This window comes from Melospiza georgiana, chromosome 6 (assembly GCF_028018845.1).
Source record: "Melospiza georgiana isolate bMelGeo1 chromosome 6, bMelGeo1.pri, whole genome shotgun sequence".
Classification (NCBI taxonomy): Eukaryota; Metazoa; Chordata; class Aves; order Passeriformes; family Passerellidae; genus Melospiza; species Melospiza georgiana.
The window spans coordinates 52,323,454-52,351,162 of NC_080435.1; the positions used below are offsets into that span (position 1 = coordinate 52,323,454).

Below are 27,709 nucleotides of genomic sequence, written 5' to 3' on the forward strand. Positions count from 1 at the left end.
TTCTGGTCTGCAGTCACTGCACAGTAAAGGAGTTCTTCATGTTCAGGTGGAACCTCCTGTGCATTGATTTCTGCCCATTGTCTCTTGCTCAGCACCACCAATAAGAGCCTGGGTCCATCTTCCTGCCACCCTTCCTTCAGATGCTCGCAGACATTGACTGAGTCCCTTCTCAATGGTTTCTTCTCAAGGCTGAACAGGCCCAGCTCCATCAGCCTGAGAGATGTTCCTGTTCCTGGATCAACCCTGTTGCCCTTTGCTGACCCACTCCTGGAGCTCCTTGTCTCTCTTGAGCAGCGCAGAGCAGGACACAGCACTCCAGGGCTGAGTGAGGGTCAGGATCACCCTCCTCAACCTGCTGGCAATGCTCTGGGACATGTCAGAGGAGCTGTGGATGCCCCATCCCTGGAAGTGTCCAAGGCCAAATGGAATGGCACTTCAAGCCACCAGTTCTAGTGAGAGGTGTGTGTCCCTGCCCATGGCAGAGGGGCTGGAACTGGGTGGTTTTTGAGGTCCCTTCCAACCCAAACCATTCTATGGTTCCATTACCAGACTCTCCCCCAGAGTATCATCCCAGAGAGGGGAGGAAGGGTTGCACCAACAGATATGGGCCTTGTGCATTAAATGCTGCCCCCATGGCACAATGAGAAGTATGGGAAGGAGACCCTGTCTTTGGTGCTCACAGGCACAGCCGAGTGGGGCTTTGCAGAGCCCTGGATCTCAGTGTTGCACAGCCCTGCTGCACTTCACCCTGCACAAGGGGCCTCTCCCTCCCCGCAGGCTTTTCTTGTTCTGCATTAATTCTGCTTTCTGCTAGCATTGCCTGGCTTCAGGGTGCCCTGATGCCAGAGTGCTTAAATGGGGAACTCAAGCTGTTGACAGTTTGAAAAGGGAGCCCTGTTTAAGCTGCTCGTTATTTCTGCAGGCAATGTCTGAGAAAGGGGAATACCAGTGGCCTAGAACAATAAGTGGCCTATTCCAGCTTTGCTTAGAGTAACAGGATCTTCTTCAGGGCCTGCACAGTCTAAATTAATTTTGGAGGGTAAATTCCAGAAGCAGAATGGAAAAGCAGATAGGTGGATTTTTATTCCTTTGTTTTAATTGTTTTCCATGGTGTGGCAGGGATTTTTTTTTAAAGTGTAAAAGCTCCATAAAAAAATCAATAAGATCTTGCAGTGGAATAACACATTAAAAATCAATCCAGCTTTTTCCTTCTGTGCAAAGAGTGCACACAAATAGATCAACAAAGACAAGGATGATTTCAAAGAGGACTGAAACTACTAGTAGAAGGAAAAAAGAGAATCTATCCCACATTAAGCAGCTCTTGGACTATCATTGCAATTAATAAGTAGACAAGATGTAAATGCAAAACATTCAATGAATCCCTGACATTACCCTTATCTTCCAATCCAATGCTGATTTAGGCTCCTTCTCATCTCTAAAACCCATCAAATTGACTCAAGCACCAAGGTGTCTCTAGGATGCTCTGAGTCCCCTCATTCACAAACTTGCCCTACCTGGGGATGACCAGCTGGTACTAGAGAGCAGATAGATGGGCTGGTCCTGCCCCTGACTCAGCATCAGTGGCTTTGGGAGCTGCCCATCCTGCTCTGTCACCCACATCCCACAGGAGCCTTAGGTTTTACTGAACTCACACACCTATAGACAGTGCTTGAGACCAGACAGAAATCCCTGACCAGTCGTTTTTCCTTAAGCATTGTATGCAAGTAAAAGTGGAAGTGATTTTTTGTGACTCTTGTATACCCTGGATCCACGGAGGAAGCTACAAATACATGCAGACTTCTCCAGGTGAAAATCCAGATGTTATAGGTCTCTGTCTTGTAGCACAAGACTTGGAAGGATCAGCTTTACCTAAAAGGTTCCTGGCCAAACTGTTTTTAATCTGTTATTCAAATCCTCTGGTCTCCCAAGCGGCCTGCCTCAGAGGAATGACCTTCTCCACCAGAAGTGGTTTTGTAATTCTAATGTTTGCTCACAGTCGTCAAGGAAAACATTTCTTCTCTCTTTGTAGGCACTTCTAGGTTATCTGAAGATGGTTTCAGTCTTAGTCTTTTCTTCTCTGAATTATATTAGTAATCATCTTCTGATCTCTGATTCTTCTTAGTCCCTCTTTCTTCAGCTGATGTGATGGTTCCTTGAACCAAGCCCTAAGGCCTTGCTGAGTGAGTTCTGGGAGATTACCCTGAGTATTTACAGACAACACTCTTGTTCCTTTATCTGAATATGAGATCAGATATTCACAAGAGACATAACATAAAACATAACATGACATAACATGTATAACATATATATAACATATAACATATAAAACACAATATGACATTGTTCACTTATGGGCAGCCTGTGAACATGATGTGCTCCAGCTCCCTTCTGGTAGATCAGCTGTGTGCCACAATGTTCCCCACCTTGACCTTGCAGGTTTTTTTCTGTAGTCATTCCTAGCTGTTCATGCTAAATTGCTTTTTCCAGATTGTATTTCCAGTTTGTCAAGACCACTTGAATTCTAATCCTGCTGGTGGTGTTTGTGCAGCCCCTCCCAGGTTACTGCAATCTCCCAAGGCCTGTCTTGTTCGTGTATGCTTGAGCTGTTCCTAATAAGCTTTATTTCATTTTACAGAATGTTTTATTCAGTGCTACTGAACCCCATTGGAGCACTTCAGAGGGGTGGTGGCCACTTTATGTACTGGTGCAGAGAACAAGGGCTCTTTGGTACAAAGTCTGAGATGTCCAGGGCTGGTTCACTAAGGCATGAGCATGGCTTTGTCCCACTGGGGAGTTTGTCCTTTGTTCTTTTTTTCTTGCTTGGGGTTTTGTTTTGTTTTCAGTTCAAGTTACACTTGTGAGGCAGAACTGTGTGAATGTGGATGAGTTTATTGATCTTGTGTGTGGGTGGGACAGTGAGTCACTAGAGATGCTTGTATTTGTGTGATAAACAAAGGAAGTATTTGGGCTCTTATAGTTAGGTAGTATTTCTTAGATCAAGTATTTTGAATATTCATCCAGGGCCATATGTGTGCAGTACAGATATGGTTTTGGAGAGGACACCTAACCTGACACAGAAGGAAAACAGATTTAGTCATTCTCCTCTTCTCTCAGGCTGTTTTCCTAAATTTTTCAGAAGCTGTGTCTGATCTTGCGTCTGCTTTGTTGATGTGCAATGCCCCTGGCTCAGAGTGTGACTCAGATGCCTGTTGGGACACTTGTGCCCTCCAGGCTCCATGGACTGGGCTCAGCTGTGACTCCTTCCTTCTCATTCTGCTGAGGCTCTTCCAAACACAACTTGCAACTGCTGGGATGCGTCCCCTGCAGGGCTGGAGTGAGGGGTTGTGCTTTTCCTGCTCTCTTCTTCTTTGGGAGCACTGAGCTTCCTCACTGCATGGCAAAATGTGGGCCCTCAAATAAAGCAGGCAGAAAAGAAAGAACCCAGAGCAGCTTGGGGAGCATACAGAGCCTACCAGCATGTACAGCATGTGTCTGAGAGAAAGTTATAACTTAATCTAACCCTTCAAAAAACCTCCTATCTTTGTCATTCTGTCTTTTAGGTGGAAGAGGCCTTGCAGAGGATGCTGGTGGAGTGAGATGGCAGAGGGAATTTCCCCTCATTCCTATGGCAAGGAGTGACCCTGTTGGCTGTTTCCTGTCCTCAATGGCACACAGGGGAAATCTGTGAGAAGGTGCCACCAAACTGAAACCTGCTCAAGGGCATCAGGAGACTGGGGAATGGAACAGGAAAAAGGCAGAGAGCAAGCAGTGTGACAGAATAAACACTGCAGGTAAGTGTAACATGAAGCAGTGGGACACAATGAAGTGGGAAAGGAACAAAAATGTGGAGTTGTGATGAACTCGGAAATTCTGGTGGCAGTGGCATGCAATAAAATATACATTGTTGACTCAGGTGTTTAAAAATCTTTCTGTTTGCTTGTGAATTTGGCATCAACAATTGGCCATATCCCAGTAGAAAGGTCCCACTACAATGGGGAGGGTGGTGGATGAGGGAGCCTCCTCTTTGCTCCCTAGAGCTTTGCTGAGGCTTGGCCAGCTCTGGGACTATCCTGATGGGAATTCTCTTTCATGCAGCCTTCTGCCCTCAGACCCTTCCTGAACTTCTAAGGTTAACTGCTGCATCATCACAGCTTCAGCTGTCATTTTGTTACCTGGAAAAATGCAGTTTCTCTTTCTATTTTGAGCTGTGACTGGATTTTGAACTTCTCCCTAGCACCTTCTTTGGTTCCCTGAATCACTCTTCAAAGTCTCTTTGGGGCAGCAGCTCTGTGCCCCATGACATGTGAATGTGGATGGCATTCAGACCCTGTGCAATGTGAACATTGCATTTACAGCAGCAAACTGCTTTGAAGGAAAACCTTGCATTTCCCAGAAGCTGCAGTCCAGCACAACCAGGCTTGATGACAGAGTCCTTTACAGAATGGCCTGGCATCCAAAGCAGTGATAAATAAATCCAAGTGGTGAGATGAGAGAAACATTGGGGCACATTGTACATAGGAAAACAGCACCTTTGTCTGAAGAATAATCTTCTCCAGGTGAATTCACCGGGTACCTTTGTGTGGATTAATTTTCCTTGTCCATTTTCCAGGTCCATTTCCTTTGTTTTCCTAAACATTCTTGTGTTTGCTGCCCTCCTTGTTGTTTGCATTGTCCCACTCGATGTTATGTTATTGAGTCAGATCTGTGGGATACTCCAGAACCTCTGGATGCAGCTGTACTTGAAGGCAGAGCAGCTAAGGCATTATTCTCAGGGGACTGGATGCCTTTATTATCCATTAACTTTATGACCTTGGGTGGCTTTAGGGTATTCTCTGACGTCATTATCCCCCTGGCTTCAAAGGTACTGTATGCCATGTTGAAACTCCTCAATCTGATAAAATCCCATGATAAGACTGGAGCTTCAAAGCATGAAATGTAACTGGTGCAGCTGTACAGGAGCTGAGTGCTGCTGAGACAGAGTGCCTTGCTTACACATCTGCTGATGGCTGGAGGCCTTGTGATCCCCCAAATTGTCCTGGTCAGGGACAGCATGTAAGGCCTCTTCTGTTCCCAGGGAAATCATGGCAGACACACAACTGCCTTGGCTAATACTTCAAATTGAGCTTACCTGAAATGCTGAGCTTGTGAGGAGCAGAGGCAGAGGTGCTGGGGGACAGGAGTGGCTTAGCGTGCTCTAAGTTGTCAGGTGCTCTGAAAAGTTCAGTCTAGCTCCAACTTTCCATCTTTTATCCTGGTAAAATGGAGACGTTTTTATTGCTGGGAACACTTACCTTCTGGAAAGCCTGCCCCTCTCCAGTTTAAGCAGCATTAGCCAAGTTGTGACATGCACCTTCTGCTGTGTGTCTCAGCCTCTGCTACACGTGCATGTGGATTAGTTTGGGTTACTGGCATGTTGGAGAAGAGAAAGAAGCATAACCTGCACACTAAACAGTTCACAACGTTTGTGTTCATTCTGAGGAGGAATCTATCCCTGTTCATGCTCAGTTGTCTTGTGTTTTGTTCGAAATACAAAACCATAGCAAACTCCTGGGTGCTTCCCTAGAAGCAGATGAAAATGAACAGACCGAAAAAGCAGAAAAAGCTGCCTACAGGCATTAGCCCAAGGTCTTTTCCTTGGCATTTTCTTTGTTTTCAAAGATCATGCATACTTTGGGGTTTTTTTAACTAAACGGCTGAGTTTTCTGCTTTTCTGTAATTTTTGTGGTCAGCAAGAAGACTCCAAGAAGGCTGGCTACACACACCCTTGCTGAATCTTGTCTCCTCTTATCACAGGTTCCCTCTTTTTGTCTGGCCTGTGATAGTACTAGGATGGCTAAGAAATGATAATTTATTTTTTAATGTGTATTTGGGCAAGGACCTGAGTCCAAAGTACTTGAAGTATTGCAAGGACTATGTTCTCTTCTATTTGCTGCAGGTGGAACAGGTTTCTGAGCTGCTGGCTTTCCTTGGGGAAGGCCAGAAGACTCTGCATGCCCATGCAAACAGGGATGCTGAGAGCAGGTCTCCTGCAGAACCCAAATGCTGTGTAGCATCACAGTTTGAAGATGCCAGGGACCACAGAGAGGCATGCTGAGCTAAGAGAGGGGGCACTGAGTGCAGTCACCTGGGCTAATAACTCTCTACAGCCCAGCAGCTTTACCCATTTTCCCCTCTGCAAGTTACTCAGTCACTCAGCAAATACTCTTGTGATTGGTGACAGTGAGCAAAAACTGTTGGGAAATCACCCAGGACAGGAAGATAAAAGCTCAATAACTGGCATCTTTATAGCATTTTTCCAGCCTGAATTTGCAGACAGTATAACCTAAGCCTCAGGCTGTTTCTGTGAGGTAAAAAGGTGCAATTATGTCTATTTTATAGATAAGAGAGCTGATAATACTGATTTAGCCCAGGGGAACAAGAAGCAGAACTAGGAGAACAAGCTCCTTTGCCTGCCTCATTGCTTTGTTTTTAAGTTACCCTGTTCTTACAGGAACCTTTCCGTGAGGCTAATGGCTTTTCACTGCCAACAGGTACAAAAATATACTTTCAACATCACGTACTTGAAATCCTCTGGCACAAGCTGTATTCACATGCACAGCCAAGGACTGGGAGACTAGGTGTCCAGCTAAATCTAAATCTATGCTAGGCTATTTACCAGAGTGGGCACACAGCCACTAAGGTTTGTGTCTGGACCATTTTTCAATATGTTGGCCTGTCTTCAAGGCTACTTCCTGCTGGGCCATTTGTGGGCTTCCAACTGTTACATGGAATACTTGTTGTTGCAACAGCCTTATAGTAAAGGCACCCATTTCTTGTAAACTGAAAGAACAGGCTTGGCAGGATGACCATTGTGCCTCTACTGAAACTTCCCATGAACTCTGCAAGTGGACACTCCTATAGCTCCTGAACAAATAAGGCAGGTGATAAGTGACTCTGTGCACTTCCTGTGATCCTCAGAGCCTGGTACTGCTAGTCCTGGTGTCTGAGTATTCTTTGTTAAGCCTGAGAGTGCTCCTGAAAAAAGCTATGGAAACTTCTGGCTTAGATTTTAATTTTTCTCCTGGTCGGGTCAATGGAAAAAGTCAGGTTAATGTTGGAGGCATAGGACTGAACACTTGCTGCTGAAATGGGTCTATATCTGCACTAGGACAGTGCACACAGGCAGAGACCCCTGAATTAGTATTGATCAAGTTAGGATGGGTATCAGAGGCTGTTCACCATCACCCCCCCACCAACAGTGTGGGGTTCTTCTCCAGCATTAAACTTGCTCTGTAGCAGTATTTTATAGGGACATACTTTACTTTTCAGTTGTTTTCTATTTCTGCAAGATAAAATTCCTCTGTATATATCCCCTCTCAACATAAGCTCATTATAATGCTGGCATTTAGAAAAAGCTCTCTTTTCTGAACTCTTTGGTGCCAGGTTTTTCTGTTAAGTAACCCTTTTCCATGTGACTTTAGCAGCTGATCTCAAAGTCCCAGACAATAATGCCTTATAGTTCTAGAGCTGGGTTTTCTTTCTAATTTCCAAGTAGCTCTGAGGTTGTTAAGTCATATAAAATCAGCTAGTTATAAAGGAAGAGGACCATTGGCTAGTCAATAATGTAGCATCTCATAGATTTTTCACTGGTGTAAAGCAGAGGTCTCAAGGAAACACAGTTTGGGAATATTGCAAAAAAAGATACAGGAACACAGACTCTGGAGTGAGAACTGATGGTGCACCAGCAACATCAATAAATGGATTGGGAACTTGTCTCTGTTCCTACTAAAAGAGCTGTGTTTTACTGTCTAACACCTGAGGTGCCTCTGCTGAAAGGGAAGAGGCTTGTACATTAATATCAGCACGAAATAAAGAGTTCTTTTTTGCTTGGTGGCAAGGAAAAGCAGGCCAGGAAGGTGAGTGCTTCCTTCTGCTCCTGGCTCTCCAAGCCTGCTGCCAAGTCACTGACTACATCTTCTGTTCATTGAAGTGCAGAAATTGTGCAAGAGGTTGGAAAGTAGCTCAAAAAGCAGTCAGAAAGTCAAAACAGTCCTGACACCCCCTCCCTCCATCACAGCAAGGAGTTCTTTTGCAATGCTGGCAATGCAGGCTGATATAAAATCTTTCCTGAGAGCTTGCTGGGGTGGTGCACTGTCAAACTTCCCCTTTTTACTGTGCATCCCAGGGTGATGGGTGATGTACTCAGGGCCTTCCAGGGGCTGAAGGGAGCCTGCAAGAAAGAGGGGAGGGAATGCTTACAAAGGCATATGGCTGCAGGTCACAGAGCAATGGATCCAAACTGAAAGAGAGTAGGTTTGGATTAGATATTAGGATGAAGGTCTTTGCTGTGAGGGTAGTGAGGCACTGGTCAGGCTGCCCAGAGAAGCTGAGGCTGCCCCATCCTTGGAAGTGTTCAAGGCCAGGCTGGATGGAGCCCTCACCAACCTGCTCTAGAGTAAGTTGTCCTTGCCCACAGCATGAAGATTGGAACTAGGTGATCTCTAAAGTCCCTTGCAACCCAAACCTGATTCTATGATTTTGGGGAAAGAGCTATGTAACACTTTAAATTTTCGATATATACATAATTTCACAGGGGTGTTTGTGTAGGATAGGTGCTAATATTGTTTCTTCCACCTTTTTCCATTATTTCCTCCTGAACAGAGACTTGTGGCTCCCTGAGAAGTGTCCAGATCCTTGCAATGTCTTCATGGCAGTGGACACAACAGTTATGCTGATGAGAAGATTAGGTGTAGGGAGAAGAAATGACTTGCCCAAAGCCAGAAAATCTGTGACTTCTTAAATTACTGTGATTATCTTCAGCTTCTTAGGAATGTACTATTTTCCCTGCCTTTGGGAATGTGTATAGAAACATTGCAACCTCCTTTCAGCTTTCCAGAGGTGAAAACACGTATCACTTATACCTGATGCACTTGCCAATGCTCAGAGTGCTTTCCTTACTGCCTCTGTTTGTTTTGCTGTGAGATTCCTACTGCGAGTTCTCAAGTCCTTGGAATTATTGGTTTTCCTTTAGTACCTGAGATAAAGGACAATGAGCTGCTTTGATTTGAAAATCCACAACACAGCTGGAGCCAGGAGGTTCCACCCCCCATCCCACCCCCAGCACTGGAGCCAAGGGCCAGGCCCTGCCAGCTCAGCACTGCTGGTGTCACCGGTGTCACCGCTGTCACCCTTTCCTGTTCTGCAATGTGCAAACAGCCCGGGGGCGGAGCGGGGCGATGCTGTTTGAACAGTCCCTCCAGTCAAGGACTTTTCCAAAAGAAATTGGACAGGAGTTAATGGTGTGCATGTGAGCGCAGCATTGCACAGTGCAGGTGGGATGGAAAATGCAACACGTTGTGGCAGGAAGTGAGGAAGGAGAGTTTTCTCAGCAAGCCTGGCTGGATGAGCTGGCAGCTGGTGGCAGAGGAGAAAGAGGACAGGCTTTGTAGGATGGATTTGGTAAAATCCTGTGAGTGAGCTGTGGAAGAAGACTGGAAAAGGAGGCCTCTGCTATTTTGTCTCACCTGTATGATGCTATTTTGTTGTCATCTTATTGCAGGGGTTCCATACTGTTGTTTCCTTATTACCAAAGTTTCATACCTTCTTGGTGTTTCTCATGGACACCTCCTCAAAGCACCGACTCTTTCTTCTTCACAAAGCAGCCAACAGACTCCCATTCCCTTCTCAACCAGCCACCCAACTCTTTTATAGCATCTTTTTGTCATTGGTTACAGCTGTGGCCTGTTAAATTCAGGCCTGCTCCTAATCTTTGCTAATTGGCCCAGCTGCAACTCCTTAGGGGTAAGATTACTTTCTACACTATCTTTATTTTCTTGTATTCTATCCCCCTACACTATTTAACACTGCCTGCCTGCCTGAAGGCTCCCTTCCCACATTTCCTTTTGCTCCATCACTTGTTCTGGTTCTCTAGACCCTCTGCCACTATGCAGTGGAGCAGTTCTCTCTGCCTGGGTGGGCAGACAGCTGCCTCCTCCTGTGAAGCTAATGAAGTGTTTCATCCATCACACACTGGGCAAAATTAGGGCCTTCCTCACTTTTTATCACTCAGTTTCATGATTTCCTGCAGATTGCTTCATGTCATCAGAGCTGCGGTTTTATCTGACAGCACCATCCATGCTCTGCTTTCTCAAACCCCCCTGTGAAATTGGCCCATTTTGAACCAATCTCTCTTGAACAGTTTGCTACTGGAGGAAAGAAGTCATGACTTATTTCTCATGGAATGCTATCTCTTGTGGAGGCTCAAAACATGTTTGGTGTGTGATTTGCTAGGCCCTGCTTTGAGATGACCACCTAGGTTAGGACCAGCACTTTCTCTCCTCACTGCATAGATGTGGACCATGGTGTTTATTTGCAAGCTAGACTAGCAGTGATCTTTGGATCTGCAGCCCTTGAGCACTGTGTCAAAGTGGGACAGGAATGATTAATATTTCATCTTGGAGAAATGCCTGATAACTCAAGATTTCTTTGGGATGGATTTTCTGGACTGTCTCCATTGACCTATAGCACTGGGTTCGGGTAAATCAATGAGGCTGGTAAATCTCTGAAGTGTAGGGAAGAGAGGATGGAGGAGGAAGCTCCTTCAGAAGAAGAAGAGTGAGACCTCAAGGACTCTGTCTCTGCGAGGAGCCCTGGTAGGAGAAGTTGAATTGCTGCCTTGAATTCCTTCCCTTCCTAATAGGGGAAGTTGAATTGCTACTGTGGAAGAGGGTCCCTCTCTTCCACAGGGAGTTGGTCTGTGCTGTTTGGAGTGTGCCAGCAGTTACACAGGCTTCATTTCTCAGATGGGGTGTCCTTCACACAGGATTATGCCTCCCTCAGTATTTGCTCTCACGTGAGCACTTGAACCCTGGTGTGGGGCTCCTCTTCCAGAGGACTCTTGCCCTGCTGCCATCACGTGGTGGCCAGGCTGAGCTTGGCAGTGGATCCCCTTTTCCCCTAAGTCCTGACTGCCCACCAGGAGCAGAGAGTGCTGTAGGGGTGTTTGCTGAGGCTCATGTTACTGTGCTAAGCCCTGGCTGAGGCAGATGTCCCTCTGTGTGTGCATTCCTCAGAGCTGGCTGTCTCAGGGATACCTTCGTGGGTCAAGGTGAAATAGTTCAAGCCCCAAAATATTCTTCTTTCACATGGACACCTTCTGAATGACCTCTATTTGTAAAGCAACCCCAGTCAGATGGAAAACCTGACCTTTCCTGGTATGCCCCATTGAAGGGACCAAAACCATTATCAGAAGATTATAGAGTCAGATTCCTGCTATATAAAGCAAGTGACATTTTGCTAGAAGCATTGGTGTGAATGGATGGTAAAAAAATAAACAAAGGATTAATTTTCTTCCACAAAAGGAAGGGGGTTGTGTTGGTTGGGTTTTTTTTTCAATCTCAGACAATTTCATGAGGAAGATTCCCTTTGAGCTGTTCAGCTCAGCTAAAGAAAGTAGGAATTTTGCTTGGTCTTTTGATGTTTCATGGAAAATAATAATTAGTATTAGTATTAAATGCTTTAGTCAGCCAGAGTGAAATGCCAGCCAGCCTCTATTTTCTCACTGACATGACACCAGTGACTGCAATGTGTAGAAAAATCCCACCCCCATGTGCTTCCAGGCTGCCCCTCCCCAGGGGACTGTGTCCTTGTCCCTGTGTGTCACTGACACAGCAGGTCCCATCCCTGTTCTGCTGCTGGAGGGGTTCTGCCAGGACAGCAGCAGAATGGGATGATGGGAGAAGAGGAAACAACAGATTTCCCTGCACTTGGCATGCACAGACTGTTATTAACCATTAATAACTCCTGTATGGACACAAGAAAGAGCTACTAAATAACCCAGTGTGTTTTTGCAGCTACATTGCTACCTCTCTAGATAATGTTTTACTTGTGGTTTTAAGTTTTTTTTGCTGTCCTTGCATGATGTTAAACTGGAATAATCTGTTCTCTTCAGAACAGAAAGCATTCAGGGAAGGATGCATAAGAAATCACAGGAAGCAAGTTAATAAAAATACTTTCATTTTCAATTCCCAGAAACTCTGCCCTCACACAGAGCTGTTCTGTTTGTCACTGCCACAGCAGCCCCAAAGACATGCTTCAGTGAGAAATATGTTCCTGGAAAATGTGCAGGAAATGGCACTGGGCACTGAAGTGCTCAGCTCCCCTGTAAAGCTGACCCAGGGGGCAGCAGCTGTGAAATTTTCTTTTCCCTTTGCTGCCAATGTACCTTGGCTCTGACCCGGGAAAACCTCCACAAGAGGGGTAAAATTCAGGTCACGCCTCGGCAAGCCCTTCATTGCATCAGGACTTTGGTTTCCAGGGTCTCTCTGGGCAAAGCTTAACCTCCCACACGTAGATGGGGCACCCTTTTGTAACAGGACTGTTGTGCAAAACCAGGCAATATGACATTTCCTTGAACTCCTGGTTCCCTTTGATCAGCAGGTCTCTCTACAAGGAGCTGACATTGGAAAGGGGGTTAGGAATCTGAGCAAGAGATGAAGAGCTGCCCCAGGGGCTGGGAGAACTATGCTGCTTCTGTCTGAAATAGAAGCAAATACTCTGGATGTGGTTAGGTTAATTATTGGGGTTCACAATTTGTATAAATAATGAGTAGGTAATAATCTATGGGGATATATGTAAAAGTTAGGGTCAGCTTCATGCATCAGGAAAATCCAGAAAAATGGCTTGGTAAAGGCAGAAGGAATTTCCATTAATGGAAAGGGTGTGTGGTTTATCAGAAGGAGAAAGAGTGGGCTGGGATAGGGGAAGGAGGAATCCTGCAAATAGCCACAAATGCAGCACCTCCATGGTACAGCCAGCAGTGTCCTCTGTCAAGCGAGTGTGCAAAGCTGTCTTCTGGGGCTGGTAACAACAGCAGGGCATGGCCCCTCACAGCCAGCCTTACCCTGAGAGCCACCCCCCCTTGGGACTTTCCAGGCAAAAGGGCACAGGGAGCAGCAGCCCTGGCGCAGCATTTCAGGGCTTCACGGGATTATTTATTCACTGTGTTCCTGGAACACTTCCAGGCTTCCCAGCTCTGCCACAGCGTGCGGATTCATCCAGTACCCACAAGGCTCCCAATCCCCGAGGCAAGGGCAGACTGTAGGAAGGTGATTCCTGTCACAAACCAGTGTTTCTGGAGGACTGGCAGGGCTCTGGGAAGACTGAACAGGATCCTCGTCCCTTCCCTGCCTCCCCAGCGCTCTCGGGGTGGTTTTGGCAGCAGCCGCGCTCTGCATGGATTTCATTGCTGGGGCCATCGGAGGTAAATGCATGAACTGGGGCGTGTTGGCCAAAACAGATGGCTGTGTTTCCTTCTTGTTCAGCTGAGGAGCAGCTCTCAATAGCAGAGCTGAGAGTCTAAATGGGGGGCTGCTTGTTAAAAGTGTGTTCTTCCTTACGAAGTGGGAAATGTGACCAGAGTAGGCTCACAGAGCTGCTGGAGAGGCAGCGCTGCAGCTTGGTCAGCTGAGGTCATTGCCTGCAATCTCCTCCACTCTGATTGCACTGGGACAGGGTAAAACTAATAGGAAGAGACAGAGAGTAATAGGTTTTGTGCAGATACAAGCCAGCTTGTATAGCCCTGACAGTGAAACCCTCACGTGTCTGGCATGCAGGGGTCCCAGTAGGCTGCTGGAATGTCGTCTCAGGGGGGCTGAGGATGTGATTTGTGAGAGCACAACGTTCTTATTGCATTCAGATTGTCTGGATGAACGCCCTTTGCATTATCTTGGGTTAAGATGCATTTGCAGTTGTGATGGTGATCTCAGCGCAGGCAGCAGGCTTTGATCTGGGAGAAAGTAGGTTAGCTGTATATAAAAAAAGTAACAGGAGAGAAGTGTGATTAAATTCTAGACATTTTTAGAGCATGTACTGCTCAAACCCATCTTTATTTTAAACGACAAAATGTACCCACTGGTCTCAGTTCTTCGCTGAAATCTCGTTAGATTCAGTGGAGTATACAAGATAATATATGCCTATATATATATATTTTATATATATATTAAAAAAATATAAAATATAATATATACCAATAAATACCAGAAGAAAAGCCTTTGGTCACCACTGACAGAAAGGCCAGGTGAACCTACCAGGTGGCTGAGACATCCAGCCCAAGCCTGCATGACAGATCTCACTTTGACATTCAATGAAATTTGGCATTTCCCCTCACCAGGAACAGCCTATGGTCCCACTGCAGATGTGTTTGTCCTGGGAAGGACCATGCTGAGTATTACCCTGCCCATATGATAGCTCATGACCCAATATGTGCCAGTGGGGAGAGGTTTGGCATCTCAGCAGCATCCAGCCCTGGAGGTGCCTGTTGTGCCCATGCTTGGGGTGTTGGTCTTCCAGGGGTGTTGGGAGACCCTTCCTGGGAGAGGAGGATCTAACCAGCACCACCATGATAGTTTGTCTTTCTCCTGCTGTGTCCCTTCTAACTTCAGGGCACTCTGTGGAGAAGGAAGCCCTGGCCTAGGGCTGGCAATGAGATGTCCATGCCAGAAGGATTAACCAAACCTCCTCTCAGACTTCATGTTCGTGGTGGGGCAGAGATGATGGCATTTTTTTCTTGGACTTCTTTGTTTTTTAGCATGGTTTGAGACAGGTTACTTAAAAACAAGCTTCTTTTGCAAGGGAACATGAAGAGCTGAAAACAGAGTTTGAACATGGCCATTCCCCTTGGTTTTTTGCCCTAGCTCCCATGCAAGGCCAGGGTTTGTGCTGTGACCCCCTGTCCAGGCTCCAGCATCCTGTTCTGCCCAGCCATGCAGCAAGAATCTCCCCTGTGCCCTGGACACAGGCTCAGCCTGAGGGGATGCAGGCTGTGGAGATCCAGCTGGGACCAGAAAATTCTTGGCTTGTTGTAAGGCACTTCACTGACCTCAGCCTGTCAGAGAGCAAGATTTTTCCATCCTGTCCTCCATGTCCAGCTCAGAGCTTTTCTAGGAGGGATGCTGCAACTTCTCACTGGCTGGCAGAGGTGGGAGCTTGCCCATAGACAAGCTGAGGCCATCATCCTTCCCCTCAGATGGGATAGCTCCTGGGGTTGGACATCTATCCTATAAGAACTGGGATGGTTTTGGTGCTGAGCTTGTTTTGGGGTTTATGTTTGCCAGAGCTGAAGCAGTTCTCATGTTCCTAAGGAGTCTGTAAACCCAGCTAAGGAGCATCAAGCAAGTTGAGGCAACATAGAAAATAAGAGTTTCTGTTTAGTAAATGACAGTCTAGTGACCTAGATCTGTTTTCAGAGTGTCTTGGAGAAAGCCTGGCTTAAGCACCTCTGAAAAACAGCAGAGGTCATGCCCATTTGAATTCCAGCCTCTGCACAAATACTGTGCATCACCTCTGGGCAATGGATTCTGTGGCAATGAGGTAAAGAAACTCAGCATCTTCAGCCCCAGAAACAGTGATCTGCTCTGGCTCCAGATAGAAAAAACATGAGAGAAACCTGCTTAGTGATGTTTTAGGAAGGAGTCCTTCCTGGCCAGTAAAATTGAGCAGGAGGTTGGACTGGAGACCTCTTAAGGCCTCTTCTGACTTGAATTTTCCTGTGATCCATGCACACTTTCTAGCCATGCTACAGCAGCAGCCTGGGGATTGATGGCTGGGGCTGGTGATGAGTGCAGGGTGAGGATGATTTGACTCTTATGTCAGGAGTAAAGATTTGGGGAAGTGAAGCCAAGGTTTACCTGGTGGTGGTAGTGCAGCAGGGCCTGCAGCAGGGCTGGGCTTTTCCACAGCTGGGAGGTTACATGCAGTCCAAGGAAAGATAAAATAATCCCCCTCTAGAAGGAACATGCTGTCTCCTTACAGATAAAGCAGCTCCTGCTGGGGTTGTGTGACTGAATGAAGCTCAGCTTGCTTAGGGTCAGGGCACTGATGTTCCCAACTGTGACGGTGTTCACAGGGGTCCAAGGATGAGGGAAGAGACGAGGATCTGACTCCATGTTTCAGAAGGTTTGATTTATTATTTTATGATATATATTGCATTAAAACTATACTAAAAGAATGGAAGAAGGGATTTCATCAGAAGGCTAGCTAAGAAGAGAAAAGCAAGAATGATAACAAAGGTTTGTGTCTCGGACAGAAAGTCTGAGCCAGCTGACTGTGATTGGCCATTAATTAGAAACAACTCTATGAGACCAATCATGGATCCACCTGTTGCATTCCACAGCAGCAGATAATCACTGTTTGCATTTTGTTCCTGAGGCTTCTCAGCTTCTCAGGAGGAAAAATTCTAAGGAAAGAATTTTTCAGAAAATATCACGGCTACATCCAACTCTGCACAAAACAAAGGGTTTTGAAAGTCGCTGTCAGCCCATCCAGGGCATGGACACTGATCCCTGCTTCTCCCTGGGTGTCTCAGCCAGGTTTGCCATCAGCTCAGGGCTGTTTCAGCCTCGTGGGCTCTGTACAGCTGCCCCTTGCTCCCTTGTGATTGCACCCCACCAGAATCTCTCTTTATTTGATTTGCTTGCTCAGAGTGACCTGACTTGTACAGGGGCTGTGAGTGATCCATTCTGAGCACTCTGTGTGCATAGGGGATGTTGCAAGCTCTGCTCAATACCCAGGAATATCTCAGATAAAGGAGACATGAAAAATGGTTCACTAAAACAAAAAAAGGTAATTCCCTTGTTTTTGCTGTTTATTTTGGTCACAGCTGATGCAGGGTTACTCAGCAGGAGTCCCACAGGAACCCTCTCCTGTATGCCCACGGTTCATTGCTGGCCTTCTTTGATTTTGCTGTGCAAACAGGGCATGTGTGGGTCATGCTATCTTAGTGCCAGGCTATTTATATCATGTGAGAGTGTGCAGAGCCCTCATTCCTCAGCCTTTGGTAGACTTGGCCAAGCTCCTCAGCTCTGACAACTGCTTGGAGTGCTTTGTGCCCCTAAGTAGCACAGTTCATGGCAGGTTGGGTAATTTGGAGGTTTGGGGGATTCACATCTTTGCTGGGAGCAGAGAAAAATTTGCTTTTATGGTCTCCTACCAAGTGGAGATGTTTGATCCTTATTGGAACCAGGTTGATGGGGAGCCTTTAGGGCTGAAAGAGACTGTTTAGAACAACCTACTGTGCTGCTGTCTCTGTATCTTATCATGTGAACAGGGTGATTTCTCCAGAAGGGAGGTCAGTTCTTGTCAAACACTGGCCCAAATCATCCTTGGTGTGTGATCTGCATGTGCCAGAGCTCCTGGCTTCCTCATCCAGTGCAGTGAGCCAGGACTTAGCTGTGCATGGTGCCCCTGTGTCCCCAGCACCTGCTCAGCCCATGCCCATCTCCTCTAAGGTTCAGGAGTTCTGAAAACGATGAGATGTGTCACAGCCTCCCAGCTGAGGTGGGGTGCACGGCCTGGGCACTGCAGCTGTGAGGGCAGCATTGCCATCCTGGCAGTGGCCCATGTGCTGCCTGTGTCCCTGTTTGCTCTGGCCAGGAGCCTGGGACAGCACAGGTGTCCCCAGATGACTTTGTGCATTGTCACTCTCTGCCTGGACCTCAGCCAGTGCTTCTCCAAGCCATATTATTGACTGTGTATTCCCCCTTGCCCTCTCTGTTCCATCACTGTCTCTCTTCCATCTAAGCCCTTTCCTCTCCTTCATTGCTGTTTATCTGCTGTCAGATTTGATAGGTGTTTTTGAAGAACAAACCTCAATTTTCTGCAAGAAAGATGCTGTTGGTTGTTTTCCTCTGTAATGCACTTTGGGATTGTCTCCTGGTGACTCACAACAGCAGCTGCTGCTTTTCTCCAGAACATGGGAGAGCTTTCCAGAGCTCCCAAGCAGCCGTGTAATCGGAGGTGAACATGCCCACAGTGATAACACATTTTTGAGTAGCTTGTGTTTTAATTTTTCTTTTTTTAAAGAAGAACTCAGTGAGAGGCAGTTTTCAACAGGTAAGCCCCCTGATGTGCCCTGTATCTCTGAATGTCTGACAGGCTCCTCCAGCACTTCTATGAACCTGATCTCTGTCTGAATAACTCACATGGACACAGCTCCATTGTTCTCCAGCCTGATTTCCTCTCAGGTGGTTTGAGAGATGATGTGCATTACTGAGGTGATGTACTGGGAGGAAGTTTGCTGGTGAGCACATTACCTGCTAGCACTTAGCTCAGAGCTGAGAAATGCAGTGAGGTGAGATCTATTTGTTGTTGCTACAGAGAGAAATCCGTGTTGGAGCTCTTTAGCCCTCCTTGCTTGCCATTAAGCTTTGTCTCAGGGGATTATTGCATATCCAGGGGCTATTTTAAGGCTCCAGGAGTAGCTCCAAGGTGTGTTGCTGGAGGATTGGACACGCTGTCCCCGCATGTGATGCTGCGCTGGGCGGGCTCGGCTGCCCCTGGGCACTCCCAGCGCTAATCCCTGCCTGCCCCAAATCCCGCCGAGCCTGGAAACCAAAACTGCTCCAGGCTCTGTGAGTGGGGCCGCTTGGGCATAGCTCAAAAAAGCTATAGTGCCCAAGCTGAGAGGGGAAACAAGCACAGCCCGGTATCCTCCCTCCATCCTTCGTGGGGCAGCGCTGTCAGGGTCTCTCCCTGCCTCATCTTCCTCAGTCTTGTTGTTCATGATAAGTTTCCTATACTCTGTTTCCTCCTCTGGGTGAGCCTTGGCCACACAGAAATTTGCATTTTTCTGTGTCATTCATGGCCCAAACGTCATTACTGGAGCTGGAGAAGTGTGGTGCCAGGCACAGCTGGGCTCTGGAGCTGTTTCCTGCTATTCCCCAGTGCCCTTCTGTGATGGGAGAAAGCTCTGCTGTGACATGTGCTGTTAACCATCTCCTACATATTCTCTGTTTCAGGGGGCCTAAGCACAGCCGTGGGTTATCCACTGGATACAGTGAAGGTACCTGTTGGAGCTTTATTTTTTGACTATAGAACAAAAACACAGAGGCCCTTTTGTTTTCCCCCTCTTTTTCAGAAAAATAGTCCCATGATAATACTTTATCTGCATGGCATCCCCGTATCTCACTGTATTTAGTTGTGTTTGTCTCTAAAAGAAAAAAGAAATTAAACGCCAATCACTTATTTTTAAAATTTTAAAAGTTTAATAGTAATAAAATGGTTATAAAAATAGTAATACAAATAATAATAATTTGGACAATATGAGACAATAAAGACAAAGAGTTACTGACATTTGGGTACCTTCTTCTGGGCAGCAAAAAGGACACACCTTAACAGACGATTAACCCTTAAAAACAATACCCTGTTGCATATTCATACACCTCATACATGATGCATAAATTCCATTCAAATACAGGATTCTGTCTGGTCAGTGTCAACTTCTTCCTCTGAATCCTAACAGCATCTTCAAGGCAGGAAGGAGTTCGTTTCTTCTGATAAGAGGGCAATAAATTCTTTTTCTCTGAAAGATTTAGGTGTCCTGTGGCTGCAAGTCATCTTGCTGCAAGTCCTTTCTTTAAAAAAAGTATCCTACATAGCATCGTTTCTATTTTAACATTTTTTATAACCTAAAACTGTATTTAACACATTACTTAAGAGAATTAATACAGCATTACTTTCTAACTTAACACATATAATATTAATTTTAATATTTGTGAAAAGCCAATCATAAAATACATGCATTTTTCACATTTGGTCACATTATTTTATGGTTAATTATCTGGTTTGCTGCTATGGCATTTGTTGTTTTATTTATTTTAATATTTTATCTGCATTTTAAAGTTGTCCCTGTATATTCATTCCTAGGTGAGAATTCAGACTGAGAACCACTACAGAGGATTTTGGCACTGTGTTCAGGAAACGTACAGGACAGAAAAGGTGGGTGTCTCTCAGCAGCACTGCAGGTGCCTTGTTTCAGAGCAGCAGAGCTGCCTCTGTCACTTTGGGGACGATGGGCACCATTGCATGCAAGCATCAGCTGGGAGAGCCCTCAGGGTGAAATTTAGCTTTGCTGATGAGCTGTCAGGTGGGAATTTGTTTTGGCTCAGCAATGCCCAGCCAGTGCTTTTGAGCAGATGCTTTCCCATGCCGCTCACCCTTAAAAGTCGCCTTTGTCCTGTTTCCCACGAGGTCCGGGGCTTTTACAAAGGGGTGACCGCCTCAGCCCTTGCTGTATCAGTGGTTTCCTCAGTTTCCTTTGGCACATACAAGAACTTCCTCGGCGCCCTCTGCAAGCTGCGCTACGGGGCTGCAGATGCCAAGCCGTCCAAGCTGGATGTTTCTCTGGCTGGAGCTGCTGCCGGCGCTGCCCGGGTAGGTGAACACCCTTGTGAAAAACGCCAGTCACTTGCTTTTAACATTTTAAAAGTTTAATAGTAATGAAATAGTTATAAAAATAGTAATGCAATTAGAGTAATAGTAATTTGGACAAATTGAATTAGGACAATATGAGACAATAAGGACAAAGAGTTACGGATGTCCGGGTACCTCTTTCTGGGCAGCACGATCCCAAAAAAGGACACCCGTTAACAAAGGATTAACTCTTAAAAACAATACCCTATTGCATATTCATACACTTCATACATGATGCATAAACTCCATTCAAACACAGGATTCTGTCTGGTCACCATCAACTTCTTCCTCTGAATCCTAACGGCGCCTTCAAAGTGGGAAGAAGTTCATTTCTTCTGATAAGAGGGCAATAAATTCTTTTTCTCTGAAAGATTTAGGTGTCCTGTGGCTGCTATCTGGTGTGAGTGCCTCATTCCTTTCTTAAAAAAATCCCACTAACATAGTTCTAATTTTAACTACAAAAGTTACCTTTTAATTACAAGACTACGTTTATTATTAAAATGTTAGTACAGCACTACTGATCAATACATCAAAATACATATGGTAAATATCTGCGTAGAGCCATACCATATGCACTTTTCACACCCTGCAGGGAAAGCACAACATGAGATCTTGTTCACAAACACAGGCAGCTGGAAAAGCAGGGAATGTTTTCTCGGTCCGGGAGGCCACAGGGGAGCTGCAACAAGCCTGGTGGGTTTGTTTTTGCATGGGAGATCATGCTCTGCCCTCGCTGCCCCTTCAGGCCTGCTGGGCAGCCCGTGCTGGATTTGGTTTGCAGCGCCAGGACGCTTAAGAACGTGCCATTAACATGACACAGACCTTGGCAGCAAACACAGGACGAGGAAGAGAACACAGCATAGGCAGCAAACTCCCCCAGTGGCTGGAGGGTGTGTTTGTGTAAGACAGACAGACAGACAGAACTTGGAGTGAGAGCATCCAGGATTAAACTCAGGGGGTACCCCTGGGAAGTGATGCTGTGTGACAGTGGTCACAGGCGTCTTTGGATGAGGGAAGAGACGAGAATGTTGACTCCATGTTTCAGAAGGCTTGATTTATTATTTTATGATATATATATTACATTATAACTATATTAAACAGAATAGAAGGAAAAGTTTCATCTCAGAAGGCTAGCAAAGCTGAGAATAGAAAGGAAAGAATGATAACAAAGGCAGCTGGCTCGGACAGAGAGAGAGCAGCTCTGCCGTGAGCGGTCACTAAATCCAAACATCCACACGAGATCAATCATGGATCCACCTGTTGCATTCCACAGCAGCAGATAACCATTGTTTAGATTTTGTTCCTGGAGCCTCTCAGCTTCTCAGGAAGAAAAAATCCTAAGAAAGGATTTTCATAAAAAGATGTCTGCGACAATGCTGCATTTCAGACCTGCAGGATCCTCAGGCAGGGCCGAGGCTGGGTCCAGGAGCAGTTTCCCACAGCAGATGAGGGTGAGCATCCACAGGTGCTGTGAATGTGGTGGAGCTCATCCCATCACAGCAATGGCATGCTGGGCAGAAATGTGTGCCTGGCCACAATCCTCTTACAGAGCAGTCCAGATGCTCAGGCTTCTAGGTGCTTCCTGCAGGCAGTGACTCAACATGGCTTAAATTTTTATAGCCTGGATGGTCTTGGTTCAAATACAAATGCAAACAAGAGCCCTGATATGTGCTTCCCTGGCTTCCCTGTGGCTGAGGACATCCCTCTTTCCACACCCATCCAGTTTAGCAAGTAGTTACAGGTATTTAATATCCTGTGTTGAATGTGCCTTGTCTTTCTCTCTGCTCACTCATGTGTCCTGCTGCTGCTGGGTGGAACAGCACAGACAGAGGGGAGAGGCTGGAGCTTGCTGGAGCTCACAGCCAATGCTATTGCCTGAGAAGCTGGGAGACAAGAATTTACAGGAGGGAGACCAAAGCACTGTTTAACTGTGAGGAGTAAAATGCCATTCTCTGGTGTTGCAGGTTGTGCTGACAAACCCCAGTGAGGTGGCTAAAGTTCGGATGCAGACTCAGAGGGACCCATGCCCTTCCAGCACACATCAGCCTGTTTCCAAGCCAAAGTACCAAGGGTCTCTGCACTGTCTGAAGGTTATCATCAAGGAGGAAGGTTTTGGGGGACTCTACAAGGGCTGTTCTGCATTACTCTGCAGGGATTGCTCTGCTTCTGCAGTATATTTCCTTTCCTATTCTGTTCTGTGCGACTGGCTCACACCAGATGGGAGAAATAAACCAGGTGGGTGTTGGAAAGCATCTGGCATTACCTGCAAAAATGGCTTATTTAGTCCCACACTAAGAGGGAAACCAGGCTCTGGGCAAACATCACCTAGTACCCATAATACCTCACCCAGATCCTCATGAAGATTTGCTCTGTGTATGCTGGCTTTGGCCCCAGCCCTGGTGCCAGCAGCCTGCATGTGAGGGCTGCACTGTCCCCACTCGTCCCTAAGCAGCTCCTCCTCCTGCAGGAGGGGTTCTCACCACACACTCTGGTGCCTGGAATGTGGATATGAAATCCTGTTAATGTGAAAACAGGGTAACAAGAAATTAAACATGGACAAAGCTCCTGGGAGCCCTCATGGAGCTCAGACAAGGGTCAGCCCAGAGCTTGAATATGAAGTTTAGGGGGAGAAGGTAAAGACACTTCAGGTTCTTAGTTGTGATTTGGCTCCAAAAAGCAACTATCCACTTTGAGAAAAGATTGAATAGGTAAGATTCACCAAAAGAGCATCTCCCTGAGAATTATAAAAATTCAGTCCATCTGAGGAGGGTGTGAGTGCTCTCAGGCTGTACCTCAGGCTGTACTTCACATGGTGTTCAAAATGTCACGTGCAAAAATTCTCTGAGATCACTGCAAACACACAACTGCAAGAGCTGCACAAAATAACTCCCCAAAAACATAAAGTTACCAAAGTTTGTTGTCAAATCTGAGATGGATGTAGCTGAATGAGGTGCAAGTGAACTGCCCTTCTCCCTTCACTCTCTCCTGCAGGTTTCCTTGTTGTGCTGCTTTCTGGTGGTTTTGCTGGAGTCCTGGCCTGGGGATTTGGTACTCCCATGGATGTCATCAAATCACGCATGCAAGTTGATGAATCAGACCAGCACAAGTACAAAGGCCTGATCCACTGTGTGAGGGAAAGTGTGAGAAAGGAGGGGGCAAAAGTGCTTTTCAAAGGACTGGGTTTAAACTGCATTCGTGCCTTTCCCGTGAACATGGTAGTGTTTGTAACATATGAAGGTGTACTGAGATTTTCAGATCATTATATGAACAAAAAATAGCTTGTTCCACTCTGTCCAAAGTGTATTTTATTTATTTATTTTTTCGTAAGACAACATCCACAAACAACTGTTGAATTGGTGGACAGCATAAGAAGCATGGACATTTCAGCCCAAAGCTGACAATTGATGGATTTGTTTTATTCTTACAGGATTACAAACTCATCAGGGAGCCTTGGCTTCATACAAAACCTCCCTTTTATCTCATTAAGGTATTTAGACTGTGGCTGCTGCTTAGGCCCTTGAAACATTTGTGAATTTTTATGTCCTAATAATTTGTTTGTCTGAGCAGGGATTTTGGTAAATCAAGTAATTTTTTTCTACTGGCACAGACAATTATCCTCCCAACCAAAGAAAGAGCTGGAGGGAGTTTGTAAAGATTTAACACTCTCCAGCATGTGCTCTTTACATGCTATGCCTGCACTACATTCAGCGAGTGACTCACACATTTGTGCTCCAGGCTGCAACCTCCCCTTCCCAGCAGTAATTTTCCCAAAGCACTCTCCAATTATATTCCCTTGGCAGGAGCTGAAGCAGGAATGTCCCTTCTTTTCCCTGCTGCTCTCTATGAGTGGCAGCCATGCTCTGTTTACATAACTGCGCTAATGGTCTGGCTGCAGAGCCAGGCTGGCTGTGGGATTTTCTCCCTGAAAATCCCTCACACAGCACCATCCCTCTCCCCAGGCCATGGAGCAGCAGCTCTCCATGGCACAGCCTCTCTTGGCACAGCTTTGGAGGCTCTGTTCTCATCCTGGAGCGAGGGCAGGGATGGATGCAAAGCCTCTCTGCTTGGCAGAGGAAAGGCTGCCATGAAACCCAAGCACTGGCAGGGTTAGGCAAGTTGGAAGAGAGCTGCAAAGTTGTAGAGCATAATCAAGATTCCCAGCTTTTAAAAGTCTATACTCTTCTCCCTTTAAATGGTGCTGTTAGCAGCAGCTAAATGTATTTTGCCAAAGGTGCATTTTTGAAAGAATTTCAGACTTTTCTGTTACTTCTTTCTCATCTTATTACTACTTATTTTTCATTACTTTTTCCTACTTTTTTCATGAAAAAGACAATTGAAAAACCAGTGCCTATGCTATTGCTTCAGAAGGAAAATCCCTAAACCCAGAAATGTTAGTTTGCTCATTCTGCCTCACAGGCAACATATATGCTTCTGGTTTGATCCCTGGATGACAACACTTGAAGCATTCTGGATCCAACCTCTCAGATTCTGCTAAAAATGCATTGATTGGAGGGAAAGGGGAATACTGTATTTTAAAAGGAATTCTCATATTTAGGACCCTTCTGGTCAGCAGTCACTCTCACCAGTTGATGACACTGGCTGCAGTTTTGCAGCAGACAGGATATGTCAGCTGCCTTTGACATTCAGAAAGAACTACAAGTTTAAAGAATTCAGGTGCTCCCACACAAGAATAAAGGGAACCTCTTCTACCTCACAGAGACCATTAAAAACTTCACAACTCCTCCTGAAATCTAAGCCTCCAACTGGCCTTTTAAACATGTTCACATCTGTGCAATCATACCAAACAAGCACCTGAATTCTTTCAAGGGTCCATTTAGCTCCTGCAGCTCATCCAAGAGCAGGGTGACGAGACCAGGCTGGTGCACACTGTGTCACGTTAAGGGGAGTGAAATGAAAGGCCCAACACTAAACTGGATTCTCTCCAAAATGCTTAGGGCCTCAGCAAGCTACCACACTGGTGACAGCTTTAAATGTCAGCACAAACTTCCTTTAGTCAGAAGGTCCTTAAAACAGGAGACTTAACCATGTCCTTGAGGTCTGGAATTCCTCTTAAGAGTCTACTACCCTCACCCTTTCTACAAGGGATGCATTTAACTGGGTAGTGATTTACCCCTGCTCTGCCTGGATGTTTGGGACCATACTCCTTTATGCCATGTTATTGTCAGCCAACCTTGTTCTCAGGCATTACACTCTCTGAACTGAGACGGTGAAAGAATGCCTGTAAAACAGACTAAACAACCTTTTATTGTTAGGCAGCACTGATACCATTCATGGTCAGCCCAAGGTTTGAATATTAAACAGCCCATCTTTCCCAGTACACTCAGGCACTCAGATAACTAAAAATGTCTCCTCCTGTGGGTGTAACTGAAATACAGCTGATCCCAAGGGAGAGAAATTACAGAGGGATTGCAAATATGATTTGGAGTAGCTGCAGAAGCCAGTGCAAGGGGCTGAGAACTCTAAGCCTCGGGCTGTTCAGCACCACATATAAGCAGCTCTCATGTGGTCTGAAGGAATGCTACATGAGAGGCAAATTGTATCTCTAGGCAGCTTCTTTCAGGAAGGGAAGGGCTTCACAATCCTGGGAAAAACCATCTTACTTTTCAGGTTGTCTGTGTGACAACCTGAGTAAGAACTCGCTGCTGATACAAACTGCAACAGGTACAGGAACTGTGTGAGTACTGTAAACACAGGCTCATGAATTTAAACCAATTTTTGTTTACTGACAGGACACATATTATGTACTTCACTACACACACCACAACACACCTGGGTGTTCAGCTTCTGGTCTTCAGCACTTGACTGCTTTATTTTCTGCTTTGTATTATCCTGACCTTTAGCTACTGTAATGATCACAGAACTATTTATTTTGATAAACCAGCTAGCTGAAGGCCAGCCAGCAGAAAGAAGGCACCGCATTTGCTGTGCTGATATTGGGTTTGCTTTGCTATATTGACTGCAGCTTGTCATATAGATAATTTCTTTCAGCAACAAAGTTGGTGGCCTTGAGGCAAAAACTCTTAGAAGTCACACTAGGATCAGGTTCCATGTTGCTGACAGTTCCTGTTTGCTCTGACAATGCTCATGAATATCCAGGCAGGTTTCAGCTTTCCTCTTGGGGATTGTGGAAGCTCTGCGGGAAGCTAATCAGAATCTGTGCTTTTGCACAGAAATGGTGAGCACTGTGTTTCCACTCAAGCACCAGTTCACACCAAAGCCACTGAGGCGTCACTGTAAACAGGTCTCTGGACCTTCCCCCATCCCAGAGCCGGCTGCTGTGCACAGGGACATCCAGTCTGGCTTGGGACCAGGTCACCTCTGCACAACTGACCCTTCACTGGATCAGTCTGGGAGCAGTCTGAACCTCCTACCTGCAAGGGGGCTCTAAGGCACCCTGTTCCAATACTTCAAAACAAGAACCAGCTACATCAACAAGGTGACAAATCAACACATAAAAAGGCAGGAAGAGAGGTCAAACCCAAAGCAACAGTAATTTAAGGCTTAAAAAAAAAAGTAAACAAAAATAGACTTTTATCTACATTTTTATTACAGTGAGATGGACAAAATGAGCAAATTGAGGAAAATGTAATGAACGATGTCTGGTAACATTTCAGTGTGTTTTTGAAAATTGCCTTATCTTGACCTTTAAAATGACTCCTGGGACATGAACCGTAATTACAGTCGAGTCAGAAATTCATCAAGGCTCCTCTGAGAAACTGAACTATCTCAGAAGCATGTTGTATGAATTCCTCAGAGGACTTGAAAACAGTGGCTCTTCAGTAAACAAATACTTTTCCTATCACCTTCCTGTCTAGAACTTTCAAAACATATTTCAATTGTTGTTGTAAAATAATCCTTCTGCTTATCTAGACTAGAACACAGCACCATTTCTCCTACAGCATATTTCCCTTTGGTGAATAACAAAATAAATTCTCAGCTAATGAAATAAATCTAGCAGAACAAATCTGCATATATTTTAAACAATATATTTGCATTATAAGTCTGTAAAAGCACTTTCAAAGTCAATTTAAGGCTTATCTTTTATGTATGGCTAAAGATGACAAAGAGTAGACTGCAAGAACAGGAAGGTCATCCTTAAAGTCCAAAGCAATTAAGACTTAGCTTTTTTATTACTGGATTTAAGAAGCTGCTTCTTCCCCCTAAGAATTGTTCCACTACTTCTAAAAAAAAAAAAAAAGGTTTTTTTACTCATTGTTAAGCCCTTGCTGGCACTGAGATGTTTTGCCTGTGGGTTATGAAGACAGTCTCTGGGAAACATTTTCACTAATTCACTGAAGTCAATGGCATTAGATTAGAAATGTCAGCTCACATAAACTGTAAAGAAAAAGACAAAAGCTAATAAGCCTTGCTATTTCCAGCACAAGTTTGAAACTCGTGCAATATTCCTAGGTTTTTCTTGCACATCTGCCTTTTCCTTGGCTCCTGGAACAAACATAACCAG

At 45.6% G+C, this 27,709-nt stretch overlaps 1 protein-coding gene across 1 annotated transcript; it reads left to right on the forward strand.

Annotated features, from left to right (window-relative positions):
• Nucleotides 1-12,999: 12,999 nt before the first annotated feature.
• SLC25A47 (solute carrier family 25 member 47) lies at nucleotides 13,000-27,045 on the forward strand. Its single transcript, XM_058027132.1, has 6 exons — nucleotides 13,000-13,240; nucleotides 18,774-18,817; nucleotides 19,681-19,752; nucleotides 20,005-20,187; nucleotides 22,191-22,461; nucleotides 23,218-27,045. Exons 1-6 carry the CDS (start codon nucleotides 13,213-13,215, stop codon nucleotides 23,502-23,504), a joined length of 885 nt encoding a protein of 294 aa, XP_057883115.1. The 5' UTR covers nucleotides 13,000-13,212; the 3' UTR covers nucleotides 23,505-27,045.
• The last annotated feature ends 664 nt before the right edge of the window (nucleotides 27,046-27,709 follow it).

Excerpts from the sequence above, each read along its gene's own strand:
- SLC25A47 (XM_058027132.1), top strand. The coding sequence starts at position 13,213 with ATGGATTTCATTGCTGGGGCCATCGGAG. Across the intron at positions 13,241-18,773 it reads CATTGCTGGGGCCATCGGAG|GGGGCCTAAGCACAGCCGTG; the intron begins GTAAATGCATGA and ends TCTCTGTTTCAG. Across the intron at positions 22,462-23,217 it reads AGATGGGAGAAATAAACCAG|GTTTCCTTGTTGTGCTGCTT; the intron begins GTGGGTGTTGGA and ends TCTCTCCTGCAG.